The sequence below is a fragment of the Platichthys flesus genome, chromosome 13 (genome assembly GCF_949316205.1).
Source record: "Platichthys flesus chromosome 13, fPlaFle2.1, whole genome shotgun sequence".
In the NCBI taxonomy this organism is placed as follows: domain Eukaryota; kingdom Metazoa; phylum Chordata; class Actinopteri; order Pleuronectiformes; family Pleuronectidae; genus Platichthys; species Platichthys flesus.
Window position 1 is genome coordinate 24545591 of NC_084957.1, and position 24452 is coordinate 24570042.

The following is a 24452-nucleotide window of genomic DNA, read 5'->3' on the forward strand; positions in this document are numbered from 1 at the left end:
GGAGCCAGGGGCTGCAACAAGCGGCTCTTCAGCCCCTCTGCAGCGGCTCCCTGTACAGTGTTCATATGTTGAACGGTAACGTGAGGGAAATGTTATGTTCTAATAACATGGTCACACTGTGATACATGGGTTTGCTGTATGTTACTAAATAGTGGTTACGGTTCCTTTAAGAAACTGTGTGATGATAATGGCATGCGACGTGACGGGTAATGCGCGGGCATTGTAGAACAAGGAAGTGTTGATCGACACAGGAGACTGAAGTAAAGAATACAGTGTACATTCTGAAGCAACACGTGTGCGTGTCAGTCTTTCACACACAACATTTGGCGACAAGGATGGCTGGATTTAGCCTTCCCCCACCCGAAGTGTTTCTCGCGGTACCCGGGGAACCCGCAGTGCCATGGACACGGTGGCTGACATGTTTTAATGCCTATGTTGATGCGCTCGGATTCTCCGACAACGAGCTTCCCGACAAGCGAAAGACCGCTATCCTCGTCCACTGCCTCGGTACCGAGGGCCAGCGTGTTCTTGGGGCGCTCGGCTCAGCGACAGCTTTCGAGGATACAGTCAAGCTGCTGACAGACCATTTCTCTGGGAAACAACGTGTTCTGATACGGCAGTACAGACTCAGGAAGCGCCACCAACGACACGGCGAGTCCATACAGACTTTTGTAACTGACCTACGTGAGCTGGCACGAGCCTGTGAGTATGGAGCATTGCATGACCAAATGATCAGAGACCAGCTGATAGAAGGCACGTCATGTGACAAGATATGGGAAAAACTGCTTATGGAACCTGATGATTTGACACTGACTGATGCAATCAAAATAGCGTTGCAAGTGGACTGTGCTCTGGAATGCTCTACTCTGCTGACCAGCCCTGCTCACCACACGGCGTTAGCGCAACAGCTGCAGCGCGCAGAAACGTCACAGTTTTTCCCGTCCACTGATAGCGGTGACAGCCTGCCTGTGCAACAAATGAATAGACAGCGCCCCACTGTGGGCTCCAGACGCAATTGCGGCAACTGTGGCTCCAGTTCTCATGCTACAAGAGCATCACAGTGCCCTGCCCGTGGACAGGTTTGCAGAAACTGTTCTAGATTAAACCACTTTGCTAAAGTCTGTCGTTCAGCTCCAACCAATGAAGCACGGCAGCACAGGCTTCCTCAGTCCCCTTCCGGATACACAGAAATTAGTAATATCCGTTCTACACGAGTATCATTCAAAACTTGCACAGTGCGGCTGGGGGAGGTAAGCGTGCCACTCATCCTGGACACTGCGGCTGCAGCGTCGCTCCTCAATTTGGCCACATACAGGAAATTCTTTTCCCGCATGCCACTGGGACCCCCATCCACAAGCTTGCAAATTCTGCCATCGAGATTGTGGGCACAATTGACCTGCCTGTCCGTTATGGTACGATACACCTGCCCTCCTTCCCTTTTCATGTGGCACAGCGGGGGACCAACCTTCTGGGCATCGATCTCTTCATTGCACTGGGCTCCTCTCTGATGGACAATAGTGGAAGAGCTATAATGCAGGTCTTCCCAACGATGCACCAGCAGTGGCCAGCGCTGTTCGACGGCCTGGGCCGCTTGACAGCATTCACTCATCGGCCCCTGGTTGACCCTGCCGTGACACCAGTTATGCAGCCCCTCAGGCACCTGCCACTCACCTTCCGGGAGGGCGTCACTGCAGAGCTCACCTCCTTGCTAGAAGAGGGCATCATCGAGCCAATAAATGCAACACCTTGGATCTCAAACCTGGTGGTCGCACAGAAAAAGTGAGGGGGCCTCCGGGTCTGTGTGGATCTGCGACAGGTCAACAAAGCTGTCATTCCAGACAAATATCCTTTACCTACAGCTGAGGAGCTCACCTCTCTTTTCCATGGATCAACGGTTTTCACAAAGTTGGATTTACGCCAGGGTTACCTGCAAGTTCCCCTTCACCCGGCCAGCCGGGACCTGACAGCATTTGTGACACACGCTGGGGTGTTCAGGTACACACGCATGCCGTTTGGTCTTAGCTCTGCCCCCAGCTGCTTCCAAAAGGTCATGTCTACAATTCTCGCTGGGGTCCCGGGGACAGCAGTTTACCTGGACGACATTGTGGTGCATGGGCCAGACCAAGCCACCCACGATGCCCGCTTACACAGAGTGTTTGTGGCCCTCACCAAACATCACCTGACACTGAACGGGGAGAAATGTCTCTTCTCAGTACCGACTGTGGACATTATTGGATTCCGCCTCTCAGCTGATGGCATTGCACCTCTCTCCTCCAACGTTGACACAATACAACGCATCCCTGAACCAACCTCCACCACACAGGTTGCATCGTTCCTAGGAATGACGGCTTATTATTTGCGTTTCCTGCTCACAAACTCACAAACGACAGCACCCCTCCGCCAGCTCCTGAAGAAGGAGGAGCCGTGGGCTTGGTCACCACAGTGCTCTGAGTCATTTTGCATGTTGAAAAAACAATTAACCTCACCTCCTGTCCTTGCCCATTTCAGCCTCTCGAGCCCAACCTTCATCACCTGCGACACCTCCACTGCTGCAGTTGGAGCTGTCCTGTCGCAGCTTCATGACGGCACGGAGAGGCCAATCGCCTTCGCATCTCGGGCCCTGACACCAACTGAGCAGCGGTACTCCGTGGGTGAACGTGAAGCATTGGCCTGTGTGTGGGCGTGCGAGAGGTGGCACATGTATGTCTATGGCCGTCATTTCACCATCAGGACGGACCACCAGGCCCTCACAACGGTGCTCTCCACGTCAGGTTCGGGACACAAGCCTCTCCGACTCCATCGCTGGGCGGAACGCCTCCGCCAGTACCACTATGACCTCATCTTCACGCCGGGCAGGGACAACGTGGTGGCAGATCTCCTTTCTCGCTCCATCGCAGCCCCAAACCCTTTAGTACCATCACACGATGAAGAACCAGCTCTCATTCATGCGCTCTATGCACCATTGCAGCCAGTAGTCACACTGGAGGAACTGGACACTGAATCAGGACGAGACCCGATACTATCCAAGCTGTGCACCTACATCCGAAACGGCTGGCCGTCCCACATCCCGGAAGAGTTGAAACCGTTTGCTCGGGTGAAAGATGAGCTCTCCTGCTGGGCAGACACGTGTGTCTCGAGGGGGCTCTGCACCGTCGTCCCAAACACTTTTGGGAACTCAAGCAGCGGTGCCGTGAGTTGGTGTGGTGGCCAGCCATCGACCGCGATATTGAACATCTGGTCCAGGACTGCTCAGCGTGCCTCCTCAGTGGGAAAACCGGACCCCCTTCAACCCCTCCCCTGCAACCGCTCCCCTGGCCTTCACGTCCCTGGGAACATGTACAGCTGGACATCTGTGGGGAAATCCATGGCCGTGGTGTTCCACACCACCAGCACTTCCTGGTGGTCATTTACGACCTCCACTGTAAGTGGCCGGAGGTTGTGCCAGTGGGGACGGTGACGTCGCACGTCATGATTCGGATACTGGATGGCCTCTTTGCCCGCTGGGGCGTGCCTCGGGCCATAACAACAGATAATGGCCCGCAGATGACATCCGCGGAGTTCTCTGACTTTCTTGCCAGCAGGAGTGTCAAGCACATCCGAACCGCTTTTTACCACCCACAGGCCAACGGTGGAGTAGAGCGTTTTAATGCAACACTGAAGAACGGGATTCGTGCACACCTGGCCCAAGGCTGTGCATTCGAGGAGGCACTCAACCAGACCTTGCTGCACTACAGAGCAAGCCATCACTCCACCACGCTTGTGTCACCAGCGTTTCTGATGCTCGGACGAGAATTGGGACTGCCATTACACAGGCTCCGAGCACCAGATAGTGACTTTCCCATGCCCTCCCTGGCCCGAATCCGAGAGACTGTTGCTGCACGGCAGCAGAAGACGAGGGAAAGGGTGGACAAGAAGTGCAGGGCGAGGCCAGCGTCCCTTCAGGTTTCAGACTGGGTCAGGGCTCGACGCGCCACGCCAGGAGGTTGTGGTGCCGGACCCGAGGCCGGTGCGGGCCAAGGCTCGGCCTGTTGCCTTGCAGGACTATGTCACGGATTACGATGTTTAGTCTAGCGGTTGTCTTCACAGACTCTTGCCTAGTACATTTTGATATCTTGATTAGATGTTCAGTTTTCCTGACGAATGTTTGGGTTGGTTGTTAGTTGGGGTGGTATGCTGTTTGCTTTTCGTGGGGGGAGGAAAATGTTATGTTCTAATAACATGGTCACACTGTGATACATGTGGTTTGCTGTATGTTACTAAATAGTGGTTACGGTTCCTTTAAGAAACTGTGTGATGATGATGGGATGCGACGTGACGGGTAATGCGCGGGCATTGTAGAACAAGGAAGGGTTGATCGACACAGGAGACTGAAGTAAAGAATACAGTGTACATTCTGAAGCAACACGTGTGCGTGTCAGTCTTTCACACACAACAGGATAGTCACGTTAATTTGTCACGGCTCCTGGTTTTATCATGCTGGCCTGATACGATGCTGATTTGACAAATTAACGGGACGTTCCCTCAAGTTACGCGTGTGTTTTTGCGCACTTCGAAACATTACACCCCAATCACTTGAATGTGTTCTTGCCCTATTGCATGTATTCTCTTTTAAGACGTTGATCTAGCTTTCCATTTGGCTGCAAGAACGTAGCTCAGTTCATTGTCAAAATTAAGCTCAATTAAGAATTAAGAAAAAAATTAAGAAAACGCTATACATGCAAAATAACCTATAATTTCACTTATGTGGGCCTGTAGGCTAATACTAATATAAATGCCATTTGTTAAGTGTCCAAAAAGCTGGGCATGAACAAGCTGGTAAAAAAGGGAACCTTACAGATGTTTTATTTATTACTATCAGATAAACCAGTATCGTATCGTATTTGTGGTACAGTATCGTATTTGTGGTATCGTATCGAAAGTATCGGGTATCGTGATTTTTTGGCAGGTATAGTATCAAAGTCATAATTTTGGTATTGTGACAACACTATTGCATTCCCAGTGACATAGTTTATGACCAAGGCCCACAGTTCATCATTAGGTTTCCACCCTCAAATCAATGGCAAGGCAACCAGGAGCTGGAATCCACCATACGCTGCATGTCTGATGCAAACCCTACCTCTTGGAGTACACATCATTCAAAATATATCCCCCCATGCACTGAATCCAGCAAGCTCTCACTTCGCTTCCTCGGGCCCTTTTTTCTTTGACAAGGTCAAAAATCCCATATGCGTCCAGAGTGTTTTGTTCGTCACACGGTATGACCGTGGCGTGGCGTCAAAGTTTGATTAAACTCCATCAAAACACAAGCTTCTGTATCTTGGACATATTTGGTTCAATCCAGCCCAAACCAGACATGTAAGACAAGAGTCGCGACCTGATGATATCTACAAAGACATCATGACTTAAAATCATAGCACCACTTGCTGGTTACAGGACGTGAAACGTTTATCCTTGCTGCAGAGCGCAAACGCATGCAACTCGGAGACGAGCGCTTGGTCATCGAACGCTCTTTCTTCAACGACCGCAACAGACTTTAAATCGCCTGTTCATCGGGCCCGTTAGTGCTACAACGTAGCCCTAGTTACTATTATAAAGACGCAATGGCAACTCCAGTCTGAGAATTTCATTGTTTCAAATCTCAAGATGAATTTCCATCACAATCTGTAGACGATTTCTCTAAAGCATTATAATTTCAGGCAGGGAATGTAAAAGTGCATTAAACTAAAAAAACTAAAAGCGAACAAATGAGAATTTAACAGTTACCAAGTAATTACAAAAGGAAATCACTAATTGGCCACATTATATTAGAGATCGTTTCCTATTGCTCCTTACAAAAGCGTTTTGGAGATTGATTGAAGAGTTTAGGTAACTGATACTTAACACAAATTATGAATACTTAATAAATATTTTTTTAATTGATATGAGTAACTGTAAAGGAACATGAAAAGATTTGGATGATGAAACTGATCTGAGTATTTGGGTTGAAATTGGCTTTTTTAGGATTATAACATATGCAAAAAACACTCAAAACTAATTTTTAATTACTAATTGATATTGTTTTGAAAATAACTATATAACTCATACCTCATTTGCCCCTGTGACATTAAAATTCTTTGTAAAACAGGTGGTTACTACCGAGAGTTGAGGCAGCACAAAGCACATGGGACACAGCCCCGTTTGAAATATTTATTAAGATTAATTCACACACTTTAATACTTCGCATCACCTTGTGTGTGTGCGTGGGTGTGCGCGTGCGCGCTTATGTGTTTTTTAAGTGACTGAAGTAGGCGGGACCCGCGTGCACAGACTTTAACAGATGCAGCCCGATAGGGAGGTGACAGAGAGAGCTCAGACCCTTAAGAAAGATACTTTATGTCTTTGTGTTGAGAGACAGACTGGCGGGCTAAATGTCGGACCGCTGACTCATTTTCACCCCCTGATTATTTTTTTTAACGACGGTGTGCCTAGGACTGGAGTGGCGGCTCGGAGCCCGTAGCAGGGACCTCACAGTCACAGGGTGACGCCGTGCAGAGGGTGTACTATGGGCTCTGCTTCCTCCTCTTATCGGGTCATCCACCTGGATGTTGATGGCAGGATCCAGAAGGTACAAAATATACAAAATTGATTTTTTTTAATGTGATATCTTATATAACTTTAGAAAGTAGGCATTCCGAAATAACGAAATATTTAATACATATATATTTATTTATATATATATATATTACGTTTTATTTATTTATATATATAAAACGTCCTTATTTAGAATAGAAATATAAATGTTGCCAATATTGAATAAATTCAAGGTGATTTGAAATTGTTTGATATATTTTGGTTGTGTTATTAGGCTATTCATTTATAATCTACAAGTAATGGTTATTGTTTTTAAAGTACTCAGTAAATATAAAGGGTTACCTCACTTTTTTTTGCCCTGCAAACAATATCTCTCAAATTTAGCAGCCTGGTCGGTACAATTACCAAAAATATATATGTAAAACCTTGATACACCATGAACAGCATTCATATGAAGTCAGCTAAATTAAACTATTTAAGGGCTACTGTGTGTCTGAGGGTTGAACAAATGATACAAATAAAACATTAGTTTCTTTAAATCAACAGCATGCACAGTGGAAATCTTGCAACTCTCATTTGAATTGCATAAAAATCTAAACGCTCAACATTTCAGTTCTTATGAGCTCAACGTCTGTAAAGATTGAAGTTTTCAAAACAATTACATTGGGTCAAATTAATTGTTGAAAAAGCAACAGCTGTCAAAATGTTATCTTAGATTGCTCTTTATTAATCCCTTTTCTTTACCTTTTTGTTTTGTTCAATATCAAAGAATTGCCAACTTCAGTTGCAAAAAATGTCTGTCAAGAAAGAAAAATCACCAGATTATTCAGATTTATGGTGAACTGAATCATGCCTGCCTGAGTAAAAGTAAAACCATGAATCACTGGACATCACTTTTCAGATTTAGTGAGACAAAACAAGAATTCTCTAGCCAGCATGTGCAATATAAAATCAAAAAAAGATTGTAATGCCTTTACACACCCACCCACCGCTGTGGAGTCAACATTACTCATTGACAGTGAAGGGCAGTAAATGGTCTTTATTTATATAGTGCTTTGCTATTCTTGATGACCACTCAAAGCGCTTTACAGTACAGTTTTACACACTTTTCTCTGTAAGAAGGCTGGGATTGAACCACCAACATTCTTGTTAGAGGAAGACTGGTCTTACTCCTGAGCCACAAAAACCCTGAAGTGAAAACATTGAAATGCCAAGAGTTTTCACAGTCGATCTCCAGAATGGAGTTTGTGAGACAGAGAATGTCAGAGCTCTGTTGACACTGACAAACCAATGGAGGAGGGACAGCAGATCATAAAAGGCCATATAATGAGGTTTATACCTCACCAGCACTTTGCATTTATTGCGTTGTGGCTTCTTTATGGAGTTCACAGAGAGTGTGTAGCTGTCCACTGCACAAAATACATGTAATTTCCTCATGCACACAATTTCACAATTTGTAAAAAAAAATCCAGCAGGGTGAGAGGATTAACATTTGTATAAGGGTCATATGGCTTAATGTTTATCAAGCAAGGACATTTTTTTGTAACTGTCTAGAAACTGGAAAAAGATAATAGCCAACATTTTATGCACAGTATAGTTCAGTGCTGAGGCTACATTTTGTTGACTGTTAATAATATTGAGTTTTGTGTCTCATTGGTTCAATAGTCACTTGCTGTGAGGCTGCTTAGATCCTGTCGATGCTGTGTAACAGACTTGGTTTTGGATTTTAACACACTACTTTTAGGTCAGAGTTACACACTGAAGGTCAAATGCAGCAAAATGTCTATGTAATGATGAGGAATCTGAGGGAAAGGCTGTTAGTCCCAGCATTTTTAAACTAGAGCATTGATTTGTTTAGCAATGGTTATTAATGTGGAGAATTTAATTAAATAAACACTGTGATTTAAATCCTACCAAGGACTTAAACTGCTGTATAACCGAAAAGTAATATAATGCATGTTTACCTTTTTTCATAAGTATAAGCTCACTCAAGTGTTGTAGGGATGTTATTGTTTTCTAAAAGATATATTTCTTTCATTAAAGAAATATAAATATGATTTTATCATTTTTTTTCATGTTCATCATCATCATGTTTTTGTCTTAAAATAAGTTATGTTCAATAAGATTTAATTTGTAAAGCACCAAATAACAATAAAGATTTTATCTCAATGAACTTTACTAAGCAAGGTCGAGACCATCTTGGGTCTTAGGAAATTGTGATTTCCTAAAACCATTTTTTTCTATCTAAATTTTTTCAATTTATCTGTTAATTGATTTAGCAGATAATGAGAAACGTATTAGTTAAGTCTTAGTACTTATGCTTATCCATACACTTATTATTGTACACCAGCAGAATGTGTTGTACGTTTCATGCTTAGGGATGCTACAGAAATTAGAATCAGCTCAACTTTCCTGACTACATAAAACTCAAACCTTTCAGAATATATAAATCGATGTCTGTGTTTGTGTAGCACTGACCTCCATCAGTTCCTGTCTCTTCCACATGTGATGGCTGCCAGAGATGGGCAGTATTTCAATTACTTGTATTTGAAATACGTCTTTCAAGTACTTTAAGTATTTTGTAATTTGTATTTGATAGTGCCAATAAAAAAATCAAATGTAATTTGTAACAAAATACTTTAGAGTAGCTTAATTTTGTATTTAAAATATTCAAAATACTTTCTCCACTAATCAAAAAGCAGTTCACGAGTTCAGTCTTCAGATCTTCAAGTGCAGGTGCAGCGGATTGTCTGTCAAGGTAAATATTTTATCTGAGTGTGAAAGCTGTCAACTAGCTTGATGTTTAACTCATGTCAGGGTCTGGCTACATTATATAGCCTATTGTATATACATGGTGATATTTATAATATCAAGCTAGCGATCAATGCTAACATGCTAATGACGCTAGCATGACGCTAGCATGCTGGCTAGGCTAGTGCATAGTTTAGCAAGTTAACTTGTCAGTCGAGTAGCTAGCTATAGAAAGAGGTTAGATTGGGAGCTTGTAAATTCATGATAACCTTATCAAGACACGTCTGACCATCTAATCTTGCACTGTATTTCAAGTTTTGCTTTATCTTGTCTATGTGAATGTCATAATGCCATATCAATTACTTGCAGATAATATAGTTCACAATTAGCCATGCTATGACAGTAGATGTCCATTTGTTATAAGAAAACAATAATTAATTATTAAATATGCATATTATCTCTTTTGCTGCACTTTGGTGCAGGTGAAGCTACACAGTCAGGTTGATCTGGATGAAGCACAGTGGTTGTCTTAGTTTAATTCCCTCTGCATCAGATCTGTATCAGCTTAAACATTAAATATCCAATTTATTTTATTTAAAAGGACTATTATGAAAGTATTCTTAGTTTTATTATTTCATACATTCTACAGTTGGCCAGGTGGACAACATGTCTCGGCGAGATGACCAAGAAGGAGCATCTACATGCACAGATGGAACCACATATGGAACCAAGCCTGTGTCTGCAATCCTGGATGGGAAGTTTCAGCATGGATGGGAAGTATTGTCTCTCAAACACCAGATGGGAAGGTCCAGGCGGAGTGTAAACTCTGCACCAAAAAGAAAGCAGTAATATCTGGAACTCTTTTAGCTACATCAAATTTCAAAACTCACCTGAAGAGACTTCACCCTGACAGTCTTGATGATTTTGAAAAGCACAAGACAGAGTATAGGCCTAATTATAGTTGCAAAAAGACAAACACCCCCTATAGGCAGACCCGCCTTTTTGAACACACAGTAACACAGGGTAAACTTGATTCTCTCATTACTTCGTACATAGTGAAGGGAATGCATCCTTTGTCTACAGTTGAACAAACTGAATTTGTTGAATTGATTCATGGATTAAACCCCAATCTGACAGTGTTTTCCAGACGTACACTGCGAAGGAAAATAGAAGCAGATATCAATGCCTAAAAAAGTGATCTGAAAGAGAAACTGAAGACAGTGAAATATGTTTGCACAACTGCTGACATCTGGTCCACTAGTAAGACTAGCTTCATGGGTGTAACAGCTCACTGGATCAAGCAAGATTCAACTGAACGTGAATCAGTCGTTCTCGCATGCAGACATTTCCCAAGTCCACACAACTACAACCGCATTGCTGAGATACTCAGAATTTGGCCTGTCAATTGAAAACATCATTGCAACAGTGACTGACAATGGGTCAAATTTTGTAAAGGCCTTTAAGGAGTTCAACATATCTGTTGTTGCAGATGAAGATGAGAATGATGACACAGAAGAGGATGGACTATCCTTTGTAACCATCAATGCTTCAGAAGAAGAAGTGTCTGAAGGTGCAATCATCCTACCACCTCATGTGAGATGTGCCACTCATACACTGAGCTTAGTGTGTAGCACTGATGCGAAGCAGGCGATGAAGGACTCTCCCACACTCCCGTCTGAACCACACAGCCATGGGAAAGTGTTCAGCTTTGTGGAATGCATCAAAAAGACCCTAAGACGGCAGAGCTCCTCTCGGAAGTGACAAGAGAACAGTTGAAAACACCATGCCCAACACGTTGGAATTCTATGTATGACAGTTTAAATCAGCTGGCCACTTTAAGAGACAAACTACCTGAAATGATTAAGAGACAGCTCCCTCCATTCAAAGAGGTGGAGCTTGACCAGAGTACTGCAAAAATCCTGAGACCTATTGCAGTAGCCATAGATCGGCTACAGGGTCAGATATCCTGCTACTATGGTGAACTTATCCCTACCCTGTTTGCTGTGTAATCCAAACTCCATGACCTACAAGCCTCCAACCTAAGGCACACTTCTCCCCTTTTACAAGCCATCTTGGTAGGTGTTGAGAAAAGGTTCAGTAGTTATCTGGAGTTGAAGACAGATGTGAACGAAGCCATCTTGGCAACAGTCACTCACCCATTCTTCAAAATGCGCTGGCTACCAACACGATTGTCAGGAGAAAGGAGGCGAATTCACCAGCTTATGTTCCACTCAGCTGAAGATCTTGGCCTGGTAGCAGAGAGTGAAAAGGCTTCCTCTGACCTCCAAGATGATGAGTAAGATGACTTCTTTGTTTTCTCAGCTGAAGAAACTCAAGTCCAGGAAAGACTGGAGATCACAAGCCACAGCAAAGCTGAGTTAGAGACCCTTCATTTTCTGGAGGACACCAGAAAAGACCTGATTTTTCTTCAGCAGTACCTACTTATCAAGCTCCTTTTTGTTCGATTTAATAGAACCCTCCCCTCTTCAGCTCCGGTTGAGAGACTGTTCTCGTTTGCAGGAATAATATTCCATCCGCACAGGAGGCGGTTAACACCTGAAATATTTGAAAAGTTAAAGGCAACTAAACAGGCTACTTGTGGTTGGGTCTCAAGAACCAAAATGTCATAAAGATGTAGGTGTGAACCTGTATTAGACACTGGAATATATAACTATGTGGCCTACCATGCCACTGGCCAAGGTACAGTTAAAGATAATTAAGTAGGCAACTCACTTGTTAGGTTACCTGTTCACGTTAGTATTGATTTACTATTTACCTTTTATTTGTATTCATTTTTCTATGCAGAACTTTATGTACAGTCATTTATTTTGGCTATTTACCTGTGTAAAATTGGTTTTTATTGTATATTTTGCTTTAGGTTTATAGTATACATAGGCCTAATGTGTGATGCTATTCATTTGTGATGAATATTTTCTAGCCAAAGTTTTTGGGCTGTTTACCCATTCATAAATATATATATATATATATATATACATAATCAATCAAATTGTTGTCGTTTAATAGCTTAGTTGCACTGACATTCCGTGACTGTTCTTCCTTTTTGTGGGGTTCACCAGAGCTTTGTTTACATTATACAGCCCAAACCTTAACGCTCTGCTATACCAAATTGTGAGAAAACAGAAAATCCAGAAAAAGTATTTCCTGTATTTTAATTACAAAACACATGTATTGTATTTTGTTACATTTTCTGGCACCAGTATTTTGTTTTTTATTTTAATACATTTATTTGAGGGGTATTTTGTATTTTGTATCAAAATATCAAAATACAAAATACCCCTACATTTTGATGTATTTTTGCCCATCTCTGATGGCTGCCAGTGTCACACTGCTGAAGTTCTATTATACCTCTATCCTCCTTCACAATCATCTCTCCTTTTGCCTCCTGTAAGCCCTCATTAAACCCGCCCCCTCCCCTGCCTCTGGGTACACTGATAAATCTTGTCATGTCATCGCTCCCTGCAATTACATTTAAACCCGTATTAGCAGTAGATATAAACAACAAATTCTTTAAAACCCTGAGCTCCATTGAGATCGACCACCTCGTCGATAGCTCTGCAGACTCATTACGATTAACATTAGACTCAATAGCGCCTCTAAAAAGGAAAAATGTCAAACATAGTAAATTAGCTCCGTGGTATAATTCCCAGACAAATGAGTTAAAACAATTATCAAGAAAACTAGAAAGAAAGTGGCGCTCCAGCAACAATGTTGAAAATCTAATAGACTGGAAGAATAGTGTTAAAGAATATAAAAAGGCTCTCCACAAAGCAAGAGCCGCCTACTATTCAAAACTAATAGAAGAGAATAAAAACAACCCCAGGTTTCTCTTCAGCACTGTAGCCAGGCTGACAGAGAGTCACACCTCCACCGAACCCAGTATTCCTCGATCCCTAAATAGCAATATCTTTATGACCTTTTTTAATGATAAAATTCAAACTATTAGAAATAAAATCAACCATCTTCTGCCCTCAATTGGCACTAATACCCTCCCAACAACAGAGATCTCAGAAACGGCTGAGAATCCTACCAATTACTTAGACAGCTTCTCTTTGATCACCCGTGATCAGTTTACCAAATTAATCTCAGGTTCTAAACCAACAACCTGTATCTTAGATCCCATTCCTACCAAATTACTTAAAGAAATTCTGCCCCTAATTGATAGTTCGTTACTTAACATTATCAATCTGTCATTATCATCAGGTTATGTACCACAGTCTTTTAAAATAGCTGTCATCAAACCCCTACTCAAAAAACCCACCCTAGACCCAGAGGTTTTAGCCAATTACAGGCCAATATCTAATCTCCCCTTCATTTCTAAAATCTTAGAAAAAGTGGTAGCCAATCAGCTGTGTGAGTTTCTCCAGGAAAATAATATATATGAAGACTTTCAATCGGGGTTTAGAGCCAATCACAGTACAGAGACAGCCTTGGCAAAAGTCACTAATGACCTTTTAATAGCCTCAGATCAGGGACTTGTGTCTGTCCTCGTTCTGTTAGATCTCAGTGAAGCATTCAACACAATTGACCATCAAATTTTATTACAAAGACTCAAACAGTTAATTAACATTAATTGAACCGCCCTTAACTGGTTTAAATCGTATTTTTCTGATCGCTCCCAATTTGTGCAAATTAATGATGAGTCATCTGTGCGCACCAAAGTTAACCATGGTGTTCCACAGGGCTCTGTGCTCGGCCCAATTTTATTCTCATTATATATGCTTCCACTAGGAAACATTATCAGGACACACTCGGTAAATTTCCACTGCTATGCGGATGACACCCAGTTATATTTGTCAATAAAACCTGAACAAAGTAATCAACTAACTAAACTTCGAACATATCTCAAGGACATAAAAACCTGGATGACCCGCAATTTTCTCTTATTAAACTCAGACAAAACAGAGGTTCTAATACTTGGCCCCAAACACCTTAGAGATGCATTATCTAATGATATAGCTGCGCTAGACGACATTGCCCTTGCTTCCAATGAAACAGTCAGGAACTTGGGAGTGATCTTCGATCCTGATTTATCCTTTAATAGTCACTTAAAACTAATTTCTAGGACCGCTTTTTTCCACTTGCGTAATATTTCAAAAATTAGACATGTCCTTTCACAAAAAGATGCAGAAAAACTAGTCCACGCCTTTGTTACATCGAGACTGGACTATTGTAATTCATTATTATCAGGCTCCAGCAGTAAGTTGTTAAAGACTGTACAGCTTGTCCAAAATGCCGCAGCATGTGTCCTGACGAGAACAAAGAGAAGAGAGCACATTTCTCCAATATTAGCATCGCTACACTGGCTTGCAGTTACATCTAGAATAGAATTTAAAATTCTCCTCCTCACCTTCAAGGCCCTTAATAATATAGCGCCTTTTTACCTTAAAGAGCTGTTATTACCTTATAAACCCACTAGAGCACTCCGCTCCAAGAATTCAGGCCTACTTGTCATCCCTAAAGTCTCTAAAAGTAGAGTAGGAGCCAGAGCTTTTAGCCATCAAGCCCCTCAGCTGTGGAATAATCTACCACTTTCAGTTCGGGAGGCAGTCACCATCTGTTCGTTTAAAAGTAGGCTCAAAACCTTCCTTATTGATAAAGCTTATAGTTAGAGCTAATTAGTGCGCCAGAACGTTACTTGTTCTATTTTATGACACATGACACACGGAGCTTCTCTTTCCAGCTTCTCCTTCCTCTTCTCCATCCCTATCCCCCTTCCCCGGAATCCCTTTGCTTTATCACCCGCAGATCCAGGGCCTCTGTGGCCGCACCATGGATTGCGGTTTGTGGATCGCGCACCGGGGGTCACAGTGTTGGATCCAGTGTGGCGGATTCTGAGTCATGTGGGCTGATCGTGGTGCTGGTGGCGGACCCTGTGTCGCGTTGGCATTGGGCACGGGCGGTGGACCAGGACCGCGGTGGTGGCTTGTGATGGGTCCTCCTGGTGGGCGGCGGTGGACGGTGACTGAGGACTGGAGTGGCGTCTGGTCTGGATGGTGGATCGTGGTCCTGCTTGTTGCTGACCATAGACTGTGCTTGCAGCGGGACTGCTTGGCATGTCATGTTGGGGTTGTCCTTCGGGATGTCTACCCTCATCAATGCTGCTAGAGACTTTGATTATTGATGATGGTCTCCTGCACGTGGCATCTATTGCACTTCTGTCCGTCCTGGGAGAGGGATCCCTCACATGTGGCTCTCTCTGAGGTTTCTACATATTTTTACCCTGTTAAAAGTTTTTTTTGTAGTTTTTCCTTACTCTTGCTGAGGGTTGAGGACAGAGGATGTCACACCCTGTTAAAGCCCTATGAGATGAATTGTAAGTTGTGAAAATGGGCTATACAAATAAAATTTGATTGATTGATTGATTGACGTTCAAATGTCAGGTTTATCTATTTGGGTCATCTCCTTTTTGTACTACACAAAACTAGTGCTGCCACGATTAGTTGACGTCATCGATGACGTTGACGCTGAAAATGCGTCGACATCAATATTTTAATCCGACACGTCGGACCCTCAAAAACAAACTATGAATTTACCTGTTCGAGTTCTATAACGTTTCATTTCAATTCATTATATGTTGAAGAAATGTTCTACTTCAATATCACTACGTAACATTTACACCGGACACCAAAGCGCTGCACCGCGCAGCGCTATTCTCAAGCTGTTCACACGGGACGCACATTTCCCAGTGCTGTCAGCCAACGATTCTGCTTTCTCAATGTACTGGTTTGGGGGTAAATGTTGATGGTGTCCAGTGGCACATTGCTCCACTTTCAAATTATGTAGTTTGAAGAGGAAGGAGAATCAAAATTCCATACTGCAGTCTAATTAGAAGCACAAGATAAGCAGAAGAAGCTGACAAATGTCTTTTTTAAGATTATTTTGAAATTATTGTGTTTTTCACATAAGAATAACCAACACTGAATACTAGGGCCTACCAAAAAACTGTTTTTTAAAATTAGATTTATAATAAGTAAAGTGGCAAAAAAAAAAATTAGCAATGGGGTGGTGCTATGGTCGTCTTCACAATTGGGGACATTTCAAATTCTCATCAGACGTCTTCTTTACAATTTGATATATAAGCTCTAATACTACCCAATAACCGTTACGAACATACCAGTGAGCCTCAATGTCCCTTCTTGTTGCCAGAAACACTAATAGTGCTGCAACTAACAACTTTTCTGATTGTTGATTAATCTATCTATTATTGAAACGATTAATTTACTAATTGGATTATCAACCACACAAAAACACAAAAACAAAGAGAATCTAGTTTGGGTCAATGTTAAACCAAAACAAGCATGGTGCTGATACTAAAAATGAATACAAAAAATGGGAAAGTATCAGCAATAAAAACATCAACAAACAAAACTATAGTCTTCTCCACAATGCATCATTGTAATTAAAAAAGACGTTGTCAGGCAATAGGATAACATTACGTTTATAAACTCGTTAAAAATCTGTATTCAAGCACACAGGTAGGGGAGAGCGGGGTAATGTGAGACATTGGGTAATGTGAGACACCCCCTGTAACTAGGCAACGGAACACATTTGTGGTCATGTGATATTATGTTTTCAAGCCCCTCCCATTGCCCCCCTTGCCATGAAGGAGAAGTTGGTGCTGGTGCTGTGATTAGTATGTTTTTTCACAAAAATGTGTTTTATGCATGTAAAAGTAAATGTTCTTGCTTTGAACTTAATCAACTGTTGTGTCAAAACAAATTGATTCAGGTAGAATAACTTATATCATACATGTTGATGAACTTCCAACATATGAAACCATGTGATTGATGCTAGCTGAATATTAGCCTGAATTGGTAAAATATAGTGCTGTCAAAAGATTAAAATATTTAATCGCAATTAATCACATTTATGTCATAGTTAACTAAAAATTAATCGTGATTAATCGCAAATTTGTATCTATTCTAAATGTCCCTATATTTTTTCCCCATCATTTTTTTTTTTTAATGCTCTATCAACATGGACAAGTTGATTGGCTTGCTTTATGCAAATGTTTTATTTTATTGAAAAACAACATTGCCAAACAGGGCGCTACAAAATAAAATTATAAAGTGCACATTTCAGGTAAACAAGGACTCTATAGTGCAGTTAAACCATAGCTTAATGTTTTCTTTTTTTCAAGTTTGCTGTGAACATAGCAGTCAGGCCTCTCAAACAGACAAGCAACAAAATAACAAACAAACAAAATATACAGGCAAGTGTCGGCCTACTTTGAAATAAATTAAACACAGAACTGTGTAGGGCTATTTGAGTCCTCCCCATATTTGTGGAAAATGTATGAAATAAGAAGTACCCTGTAATATATATTTTAGCGGGGGAAATATTAAAACAAAAAGCGAGAGCAGGTCAGACTGGAGGCGAACACAGAAACTGAAGCTCGGTAGAAACCAACTGCAGCTTCTGCTCTGATCGAGAAGCTGAGGCGCTTATCTCTGATCAGCTGAGACCAGAGAAACTCTGTGTTTTCACTGTTTCCATAGTTAAGAAGCAGTCAGTCACTGAGCTCTGATCTCACTGTGTCTCTCTGAGCGAGTGCTCAGGGGCAGGGGGCAGGGCTACGGTGCGCTATCTGGAACCACACACACACAGACGCACACACACACTCGCCCGCCTTGTACTTCATGACGGCCTGATACGATGATGTTTAAAAAAATTATTGTGACTTAGTCAACCACCAACATGCAAAAGCGTGTGTCACAACAGAGAAAGTGTGAGAGTTGACAGCTCTGCGTTAATCTCGCGATAAAAAAATTAGCGGCGTTAAAATGGGTTTGTGTTAACGCCGTTAATAACGCGTTAAACTGACAGCACTAGTAAAATATGTTGTTTTTTATAAATGGTGGCTGTGGGGTAAAGTGAGACATGAAGCACAAGTGAAGTTTAGTCTTAAACATATTTTAGTGTAAAATTACATTACATATGTTTTATTTTTAATGTCATTAACATTGTAGAAAAACCATCATGCCAAGAAACTACACCAGGAAGACAACCTGGGGCCAAACACCCAACGCAGAGATGGAGAGTGCAGCCGCTGAAGTCATGCAAGGAAAGAAGTCCTTATAACCCTAACCCTTATTTATTTTTTTTTACTTTATTTTTATTGAAGAGAAACACAAACATTCCTTGACAAAATCACAAATTATACATGACAGCGCTAAAGACAAGAAGAAAATGAAAAGAAAAAAAAAACTCTTGGGGCCCAGAAAATTGAGTTATACTGATTAGTGAAAAATAATAAATAAAAAAATAAATAAATGGACAGTTAAGACGTTACATCGTACCACAGGATTCCCCTCAATTAGAGAGGTATCCTGCAATAGGTAGCCACCTCCTCACAAAAACATCAGACCTTAATTGTAATTGAGCAGTTAAAGCCTCCATTCCATACACCTCCCTCAGCTTTTGTTTCCACTGTGCCACTGTAGGTGGCTGTGGATTCAACCATTTTATTGTCACCATTTTCCTAGCAGTCATCAAGAATATATGTAACAAGTGCTCTTGGTCTCTTGTGTACATGCCTTCAGGATAAACTGACTTGGGGTGAATAGTATATTAATTCCCAAAACTTTATCTATCTCGCTCTTTGTCCCCTTCCAAAAAGGAAGCACCATTGGGCAATCCCAAAATATGTTTGAGTGGTCACCAACCATTCCACATCGTCTCAAGCAGTATATTGCCGCTGGATTATCTGCAAATTTAGAGACCACGGAGGGCGTCTTAAAGAACCTAGTCTTCATCTTCCAATCAAACTCCTTCCACATGTTACTATTGATACCTTTATGACATCCAATGCACATTGTTTCCCACTCCCCATCCTCAATTATAATCTTTAACTCCAGCTCCCATTTGTTTTTTATATAAAAAGTGTTCTCTGATGTATCCAGAAACAGATTTCTGTATATATGGGAAACATACTTTTTAATTGGTAATTGATGTTTAGTTATATTAATAAAGTAAATTTCCATGTTTGTTGGAGCATTTTTGATTATATTCCAATCTGTATGGTTTGTAATGTAATTTCTTATCTGAAAATACCGGAACATATCACTTTGGGGTAAAAGGAATTTTTCTTGTAGATAGGAGAATGGCTGTATACCGGTGTCACAAAGCAACTGGTCAATAACCCTCAGGTTTCTGCCTGCCCACCTCTTAAAAGTGATATCTGTTATTGAGGGGGGGAAATCTGGATTTCCATTAATCTGCATAGCCCTTGAGAGGGCAACTGCTCCTCTAATTTTCTTCTGGACTGCCGACCATACTTTCAAGGTGTGTTTTACCCATACATTGTTTATTTCAAATTTCTTCTGGGACTGCTTGTTTAGAAAGACTAACGTGGATAAAGGTATTGCTGGCACTGAGCTCTGCTCTATGTTCACCCATCCCGATTCTAAGTCATTGTTAATCCAAGCTACCATTGCTGTTAGTTGTGCTGCCCAGAAATAGTATTTTAAATTAGGGAGGCTGAGTCCACCCCTGACCTTCCCAAGACTGAGCGTTTTAAGTCTCACTCTTGGTCTCTTATTTTGCCATATGAATTTAGATATGAGCTTGTCCAGCATATTGAAGGCTGATGTTGGGATCCCGATTGGGAGAGACTGAAACAAAAAATTCTGGGAAGTAGATTCATTTTAACAGCTTCTACTCTACCACGAAGGGATGATGGTAGCACATCCCATCTTGCCAGGTCATTTCTTAATGTCCCAAATATTTTTTTATAATTCGCCTGGTATAGCTGTGTTACCTGGGGAGTGAGTATGATCCCTAAATATCTGAAACCCTGTTTAGATCTGCGGAAGGATACTATATCATCAAGCTGTCTAAGCCATGTCCCAGACACCATCATTGCTTCTGATTTACTAGGATTAACTTTATAACCGGATACTAAACCATATTCATTAAGATTTTGAGAGCCGGGACAGATTGAAAGGGATTTTCAATAAACATAATATGTTGTCGGCATATAGGGCTATTTTATGTTGTTCTCCACTCTCATCTCTTATTCCTTGTATAAGGGGGTTACTTCTAATCAATTTCGCAAGGGGCTCAATACTAAGAGCGAACAGGGCTAGTTCGTGAACAAAAACTTTATAATATTCCCCGGAGTATCCATCGACACCCGGGGATTTACTGTTCTTTAATTTACTAATACTATCTGTAATTTCCTGCACTGTTATGGAAGAAGACAACATCTCAGTCTCATTTTGTGATAATCAATTTAATTGGATCGAGTCCAAGGGTTTTGTTATTTTCTCCTCCTTCCCTATCAATTCTTGACCGTCATATCATTTTTTATAGTATGCTGCAAACGCCTCTGCTACTTCTTTCGGTTCGGAGGTAATTCTATTTGTGTCGGGGTGTTTAATTTTAGGTACCACACGGTTCGATTGAGCTTTCCGTAACTGGAAAGCCAATAACCTACTTGCTTTATTCCCCATTTCATAATATTTTCTTTTCACAAATCTAAGCATTCCCTCTGCTTTATATGTGAGTAAATTGTCAAATTTTTGTCTCTCCTGTTTTAACAATTCTAATGCATTATTTTTCCTTGAAACTTTGTGTTCTTTTTCTAGCCTGATAATTTCAGTCTCCAATTCAAGTCTCCTGGCTTCCCTTTGTTTTTTTATTCTCGATGTAATTCGAATAATATGTCCCCTCACAACAGCTTTGGCACCATCCCATAAAATAGATGGGGTAACCTCTCCGTTATCATTTATATCAATATATTATTTTTATCTTATCACGTAATTCCTGTTGGATTAAGGGGTCATTCAATGTTGAGACATTAAGTCTCCACTATCTGAATTGTTTTTCTTGACCTAGATTTATTTTCATCTTAATGGGACCATGATCTGACAAAGTCATGGGTTCTATCTTACACTCTGTTACTCTATGCACACTTGCCTTTGAAACCAGAAACATATCTAATCTGGAGTAATTTCTATGAACTTGGGACCTATATGTATAGTCTCTATCTCTGGGATGATGATATCGCCATACATCAATCAGGCCCAATCCCTCCATCATTCCCAGAACAGTAGCTGCTTTTCTAGTTCGAGGACCCTTCCCAGCAGGTAGTCGGTCCATACTTAAATTAAGAACACAATTATAGTCCCCCCTAACCACTATGATTCCCTTCCCTTCATCTGCCAGTTTGGAGGCTATTTTCTTTTAAAAAATGGGGCAATCCTCATTTGGTGCATACAGGTTCAAAAATGTAAATCTATTTTCCCCAATCATTGCTATCACCATAATATATCTGCATTCCTTCTAAATAGGATAGCAACCCCACTTTTCCTCCCTCCTCCATGAGATGCATTAGTATTTACTTTCTTTTAATTGGATTTCCCAGACCCTTTATGTTATAGCTAACTACAGTCAAACCATCCATATTACAATTCTTTTAATCCTTACTGTCATGATGCTTTGTAGTTAACTTATAAATCCATCACACACCATCACCCCTAGCACACAAATTGAAGTGTGCGGTGCACAAAATTGGCCACATTACCTTCCTTACATTACACATAAATTGATTAATGGGCAGGCTGCATCAGAGCAGTCTTTGTGGTTCAGGAAATCTAAACCATCTTGAAGGCAAAGCAGCTGGTCAAAGGCCAGTTCAACCCATAAGGTTTTATTTTGGAATTCCTAGATTTAACTATTTAATTCGATATTCATGTGTATGGTAATTGAATTAGTTTTTTTTGTTGATGTTTGTTGGTGTTGATCTCAACCCAGCACGTGCCCTAGGGCAAGAGTGTGCAATTTTTCGGTGGTGTAAATGAGTTACGAGTTGATGAATTTTCGGGGCTTGAATCTCCACACTTTTTATATATTTCAGTGAACTGTCCCTTTAATCTCTTAATTACTTTCTTATCATTTCTTTAAAAAATATATATTTTGAGATTGGAATAAACATACCCAATAGATTAGGCAGTATCTGAGTTGTTGTAATGGTAAAACTTTAATGATACTCATTTGTAGATCCCTGAATATGTTTTACTTTCTCTGCCTTTCAGTCTGGTTACTGGTGTTGTAGATAGTCAACTATTTGGTAATCAATTATAAATTGAGTCCTTGTCTTTTATGAATATGTGTGTTGTTCTCCCTCAGGTGGTCTTCAGCAGATTCTGCAGCCCATATGACATTAAGGAACTGTTCTGTACAGCACTGGGTGTGCCAAGGTAAAACGCACGCACGCACGCACGTTAACCTATGCTTTATTTCTCACAAAGCATAGATAAATCTGAACAATATTGTCAACCAGATTTTTGCATTACACATGAACCCATTATCTATTCCCCTTTTATAACAAATGTTATTTGAGCTTATTTACTTTACCCCCCCTTACGAATACCCTTACCTGTCCTTCTAAAGTGTAGTTTATGCTTGCTGTTCCCGGATGAAGATGCAGAGACTGTTGGTAAGGTATTCTGCAGGTAACTATTTGAAAGGCAAAGAAGTATGCATTTTAACAATAAAAATGTCAATGTTTTGCAAACAAACAGGAAGTTGTTTTTACTTTTACATTTGGAGGACTAAACATGCTCGAAAAGTTGCAAAACTCATCACACATATCGGAAGTGACAAACATTTACTTCAAACATGGGTCTTGCATATATGTGGGTCTTGCATAAAATGGCTAGATAGCGCCCCCTATACAATTTCTATGAAGCAGTCCTGTAGGTAGGTAAATGTACCATGTCGAGCCGTAGACTCTGCAGGAAGTCGGACATTTTGAATGTAATGTACAATATTTTCCAGTTCCTTGCATTGCACTTTTACAAACTCCTCCCACAGGACTAATCGGTTGGCGTCATATTGGGTCAGTGTAATCTAAACACCTTCAAAACAAAAAGTTTGTTCTGTTTCTTCCCCATTTTTGCCTCTTTTATTGTAACTGTACTTCTCTCAGTGGTGACACCTATTGTTTAGGAGAACACTACACTGAGTCACTGCGCATATAGCGGGCATATGAAATGGAAAGGAGCTGTGTTATCATCACAGTTGGCTAGAGACTATTGTAGAAACACATCCACGATATATATTAAATTCAACATCCGGTAACAGCTCATTAATTTCTTCTGCAGGAACACTAATCTTTCCTTGCTGGATGCCTCTGGAGCCATGGTGTCCATCGACCCCACCATGCCACACAACACAGAGAGGTATGTAAAACATATTGATTCATTGATTGACAGAACATCTGTTCAGTCCACCGGATGGCCGATGAAGTCTTTTGCCAATTGACCAGTGTTTTAGATGACATTACTTTGCACTTGATAGTTCACCCTTAGAATTTACCTGAAGCTTTTTAATTACCAAGTACTCCTGATAACAACCAACTCCCAACAACCAAGGCCCAATCCCATTTCACCCCTTGGCCCTACCCCTTAGCCCTTGCTAAGTAGATAATCAAAACGACATCTATGTCTCAATGACACTCGTGGTGATCAAGCAAAGCTTTAGGAGCTAACGTAGGTGACACTCACCCACTACTAACCTGTAGAATACAGGATGAATGCAGCAGCAATAAATACACAGATCATTCAGTTCCTCATCCAGACTGCATCTGGCATGTGGGCAGACGGTACCCCCAGAGAGACAGTACAGGGTGCAACTGCTTCCACCTGAGTGCTGCTGTCATTTACTGATTTCTCTAATGAAACATAAACCCAAGTGACTATCAAGTTTATTATTAGGAATAATCTTAAATAACTTTAAAAGTAATTAAATACAATATTTGTGGGCATACCGCATATAGAAGGGGGCGCAAAAAACTCTGCCCATTTTTGTATTTTTTTTTGCTGGGCGCACTTTTTGGCACGCCCCTCTGAGTGGCGCCCTAGGCAACCGCCATGTCACCTGTAGGAAAGAGCGGCCCTGCGGGCAACGTATTTTGCAGATTGACTTCGACAGGGGAAGGCATGTGCAATTTTGGAGAACAGTCGATAATTAATAAAGACATTAACTGTTTACTTGTCACTCAGTCTAGCAGGGTACAAAAGTCAATCCACACCGGTTCCATTGGTTCAGAAGCAGCTCCATTTATGGATCAAGACATAGAGCCACTATCAATAATGGCTTTCAGT

The 24452-nt window shown here is 41.3% G+C and overlaps 1 protein-coding gene across 5 annotated transcripts in view; it reads left to right on the plus strand.

Annotated features, from left to right (window-relative positions):
• Positions 1-6297: 6297 nt before the first annotated feature.
• Positions 6298-24452, plus strand: part of pde9aa (phosphodiesterase 9aa) — a 108497-nt gene continuing 90342 nt past the window's right edge. Inside the window, exons 1-3 of one of the 5 annotated variants that reach the window (XM_062402445.1) lie at positions 6298-6604; positions 22474-22544; positions 23451-23528. In XM_062402445.1, coding sequence (XP_062258429.1) covers positions 6542-6604; positions 22474-22544; positions 23451-23528 — 212 coding nt within the window. In that variant the 5' untranslated portion in view covers positions 6298-6541. Of the gene's footprint in view, positions 6605-22473; positions 22545-22781; positions 22800-23450; positions 23529-24452 lie in introns of those variants that run through there. The other 4 variants (XM_062402443.1, XM_062402446.1, XM_062402447.1 and 1 more) reach the window with 4 other exon arrangements.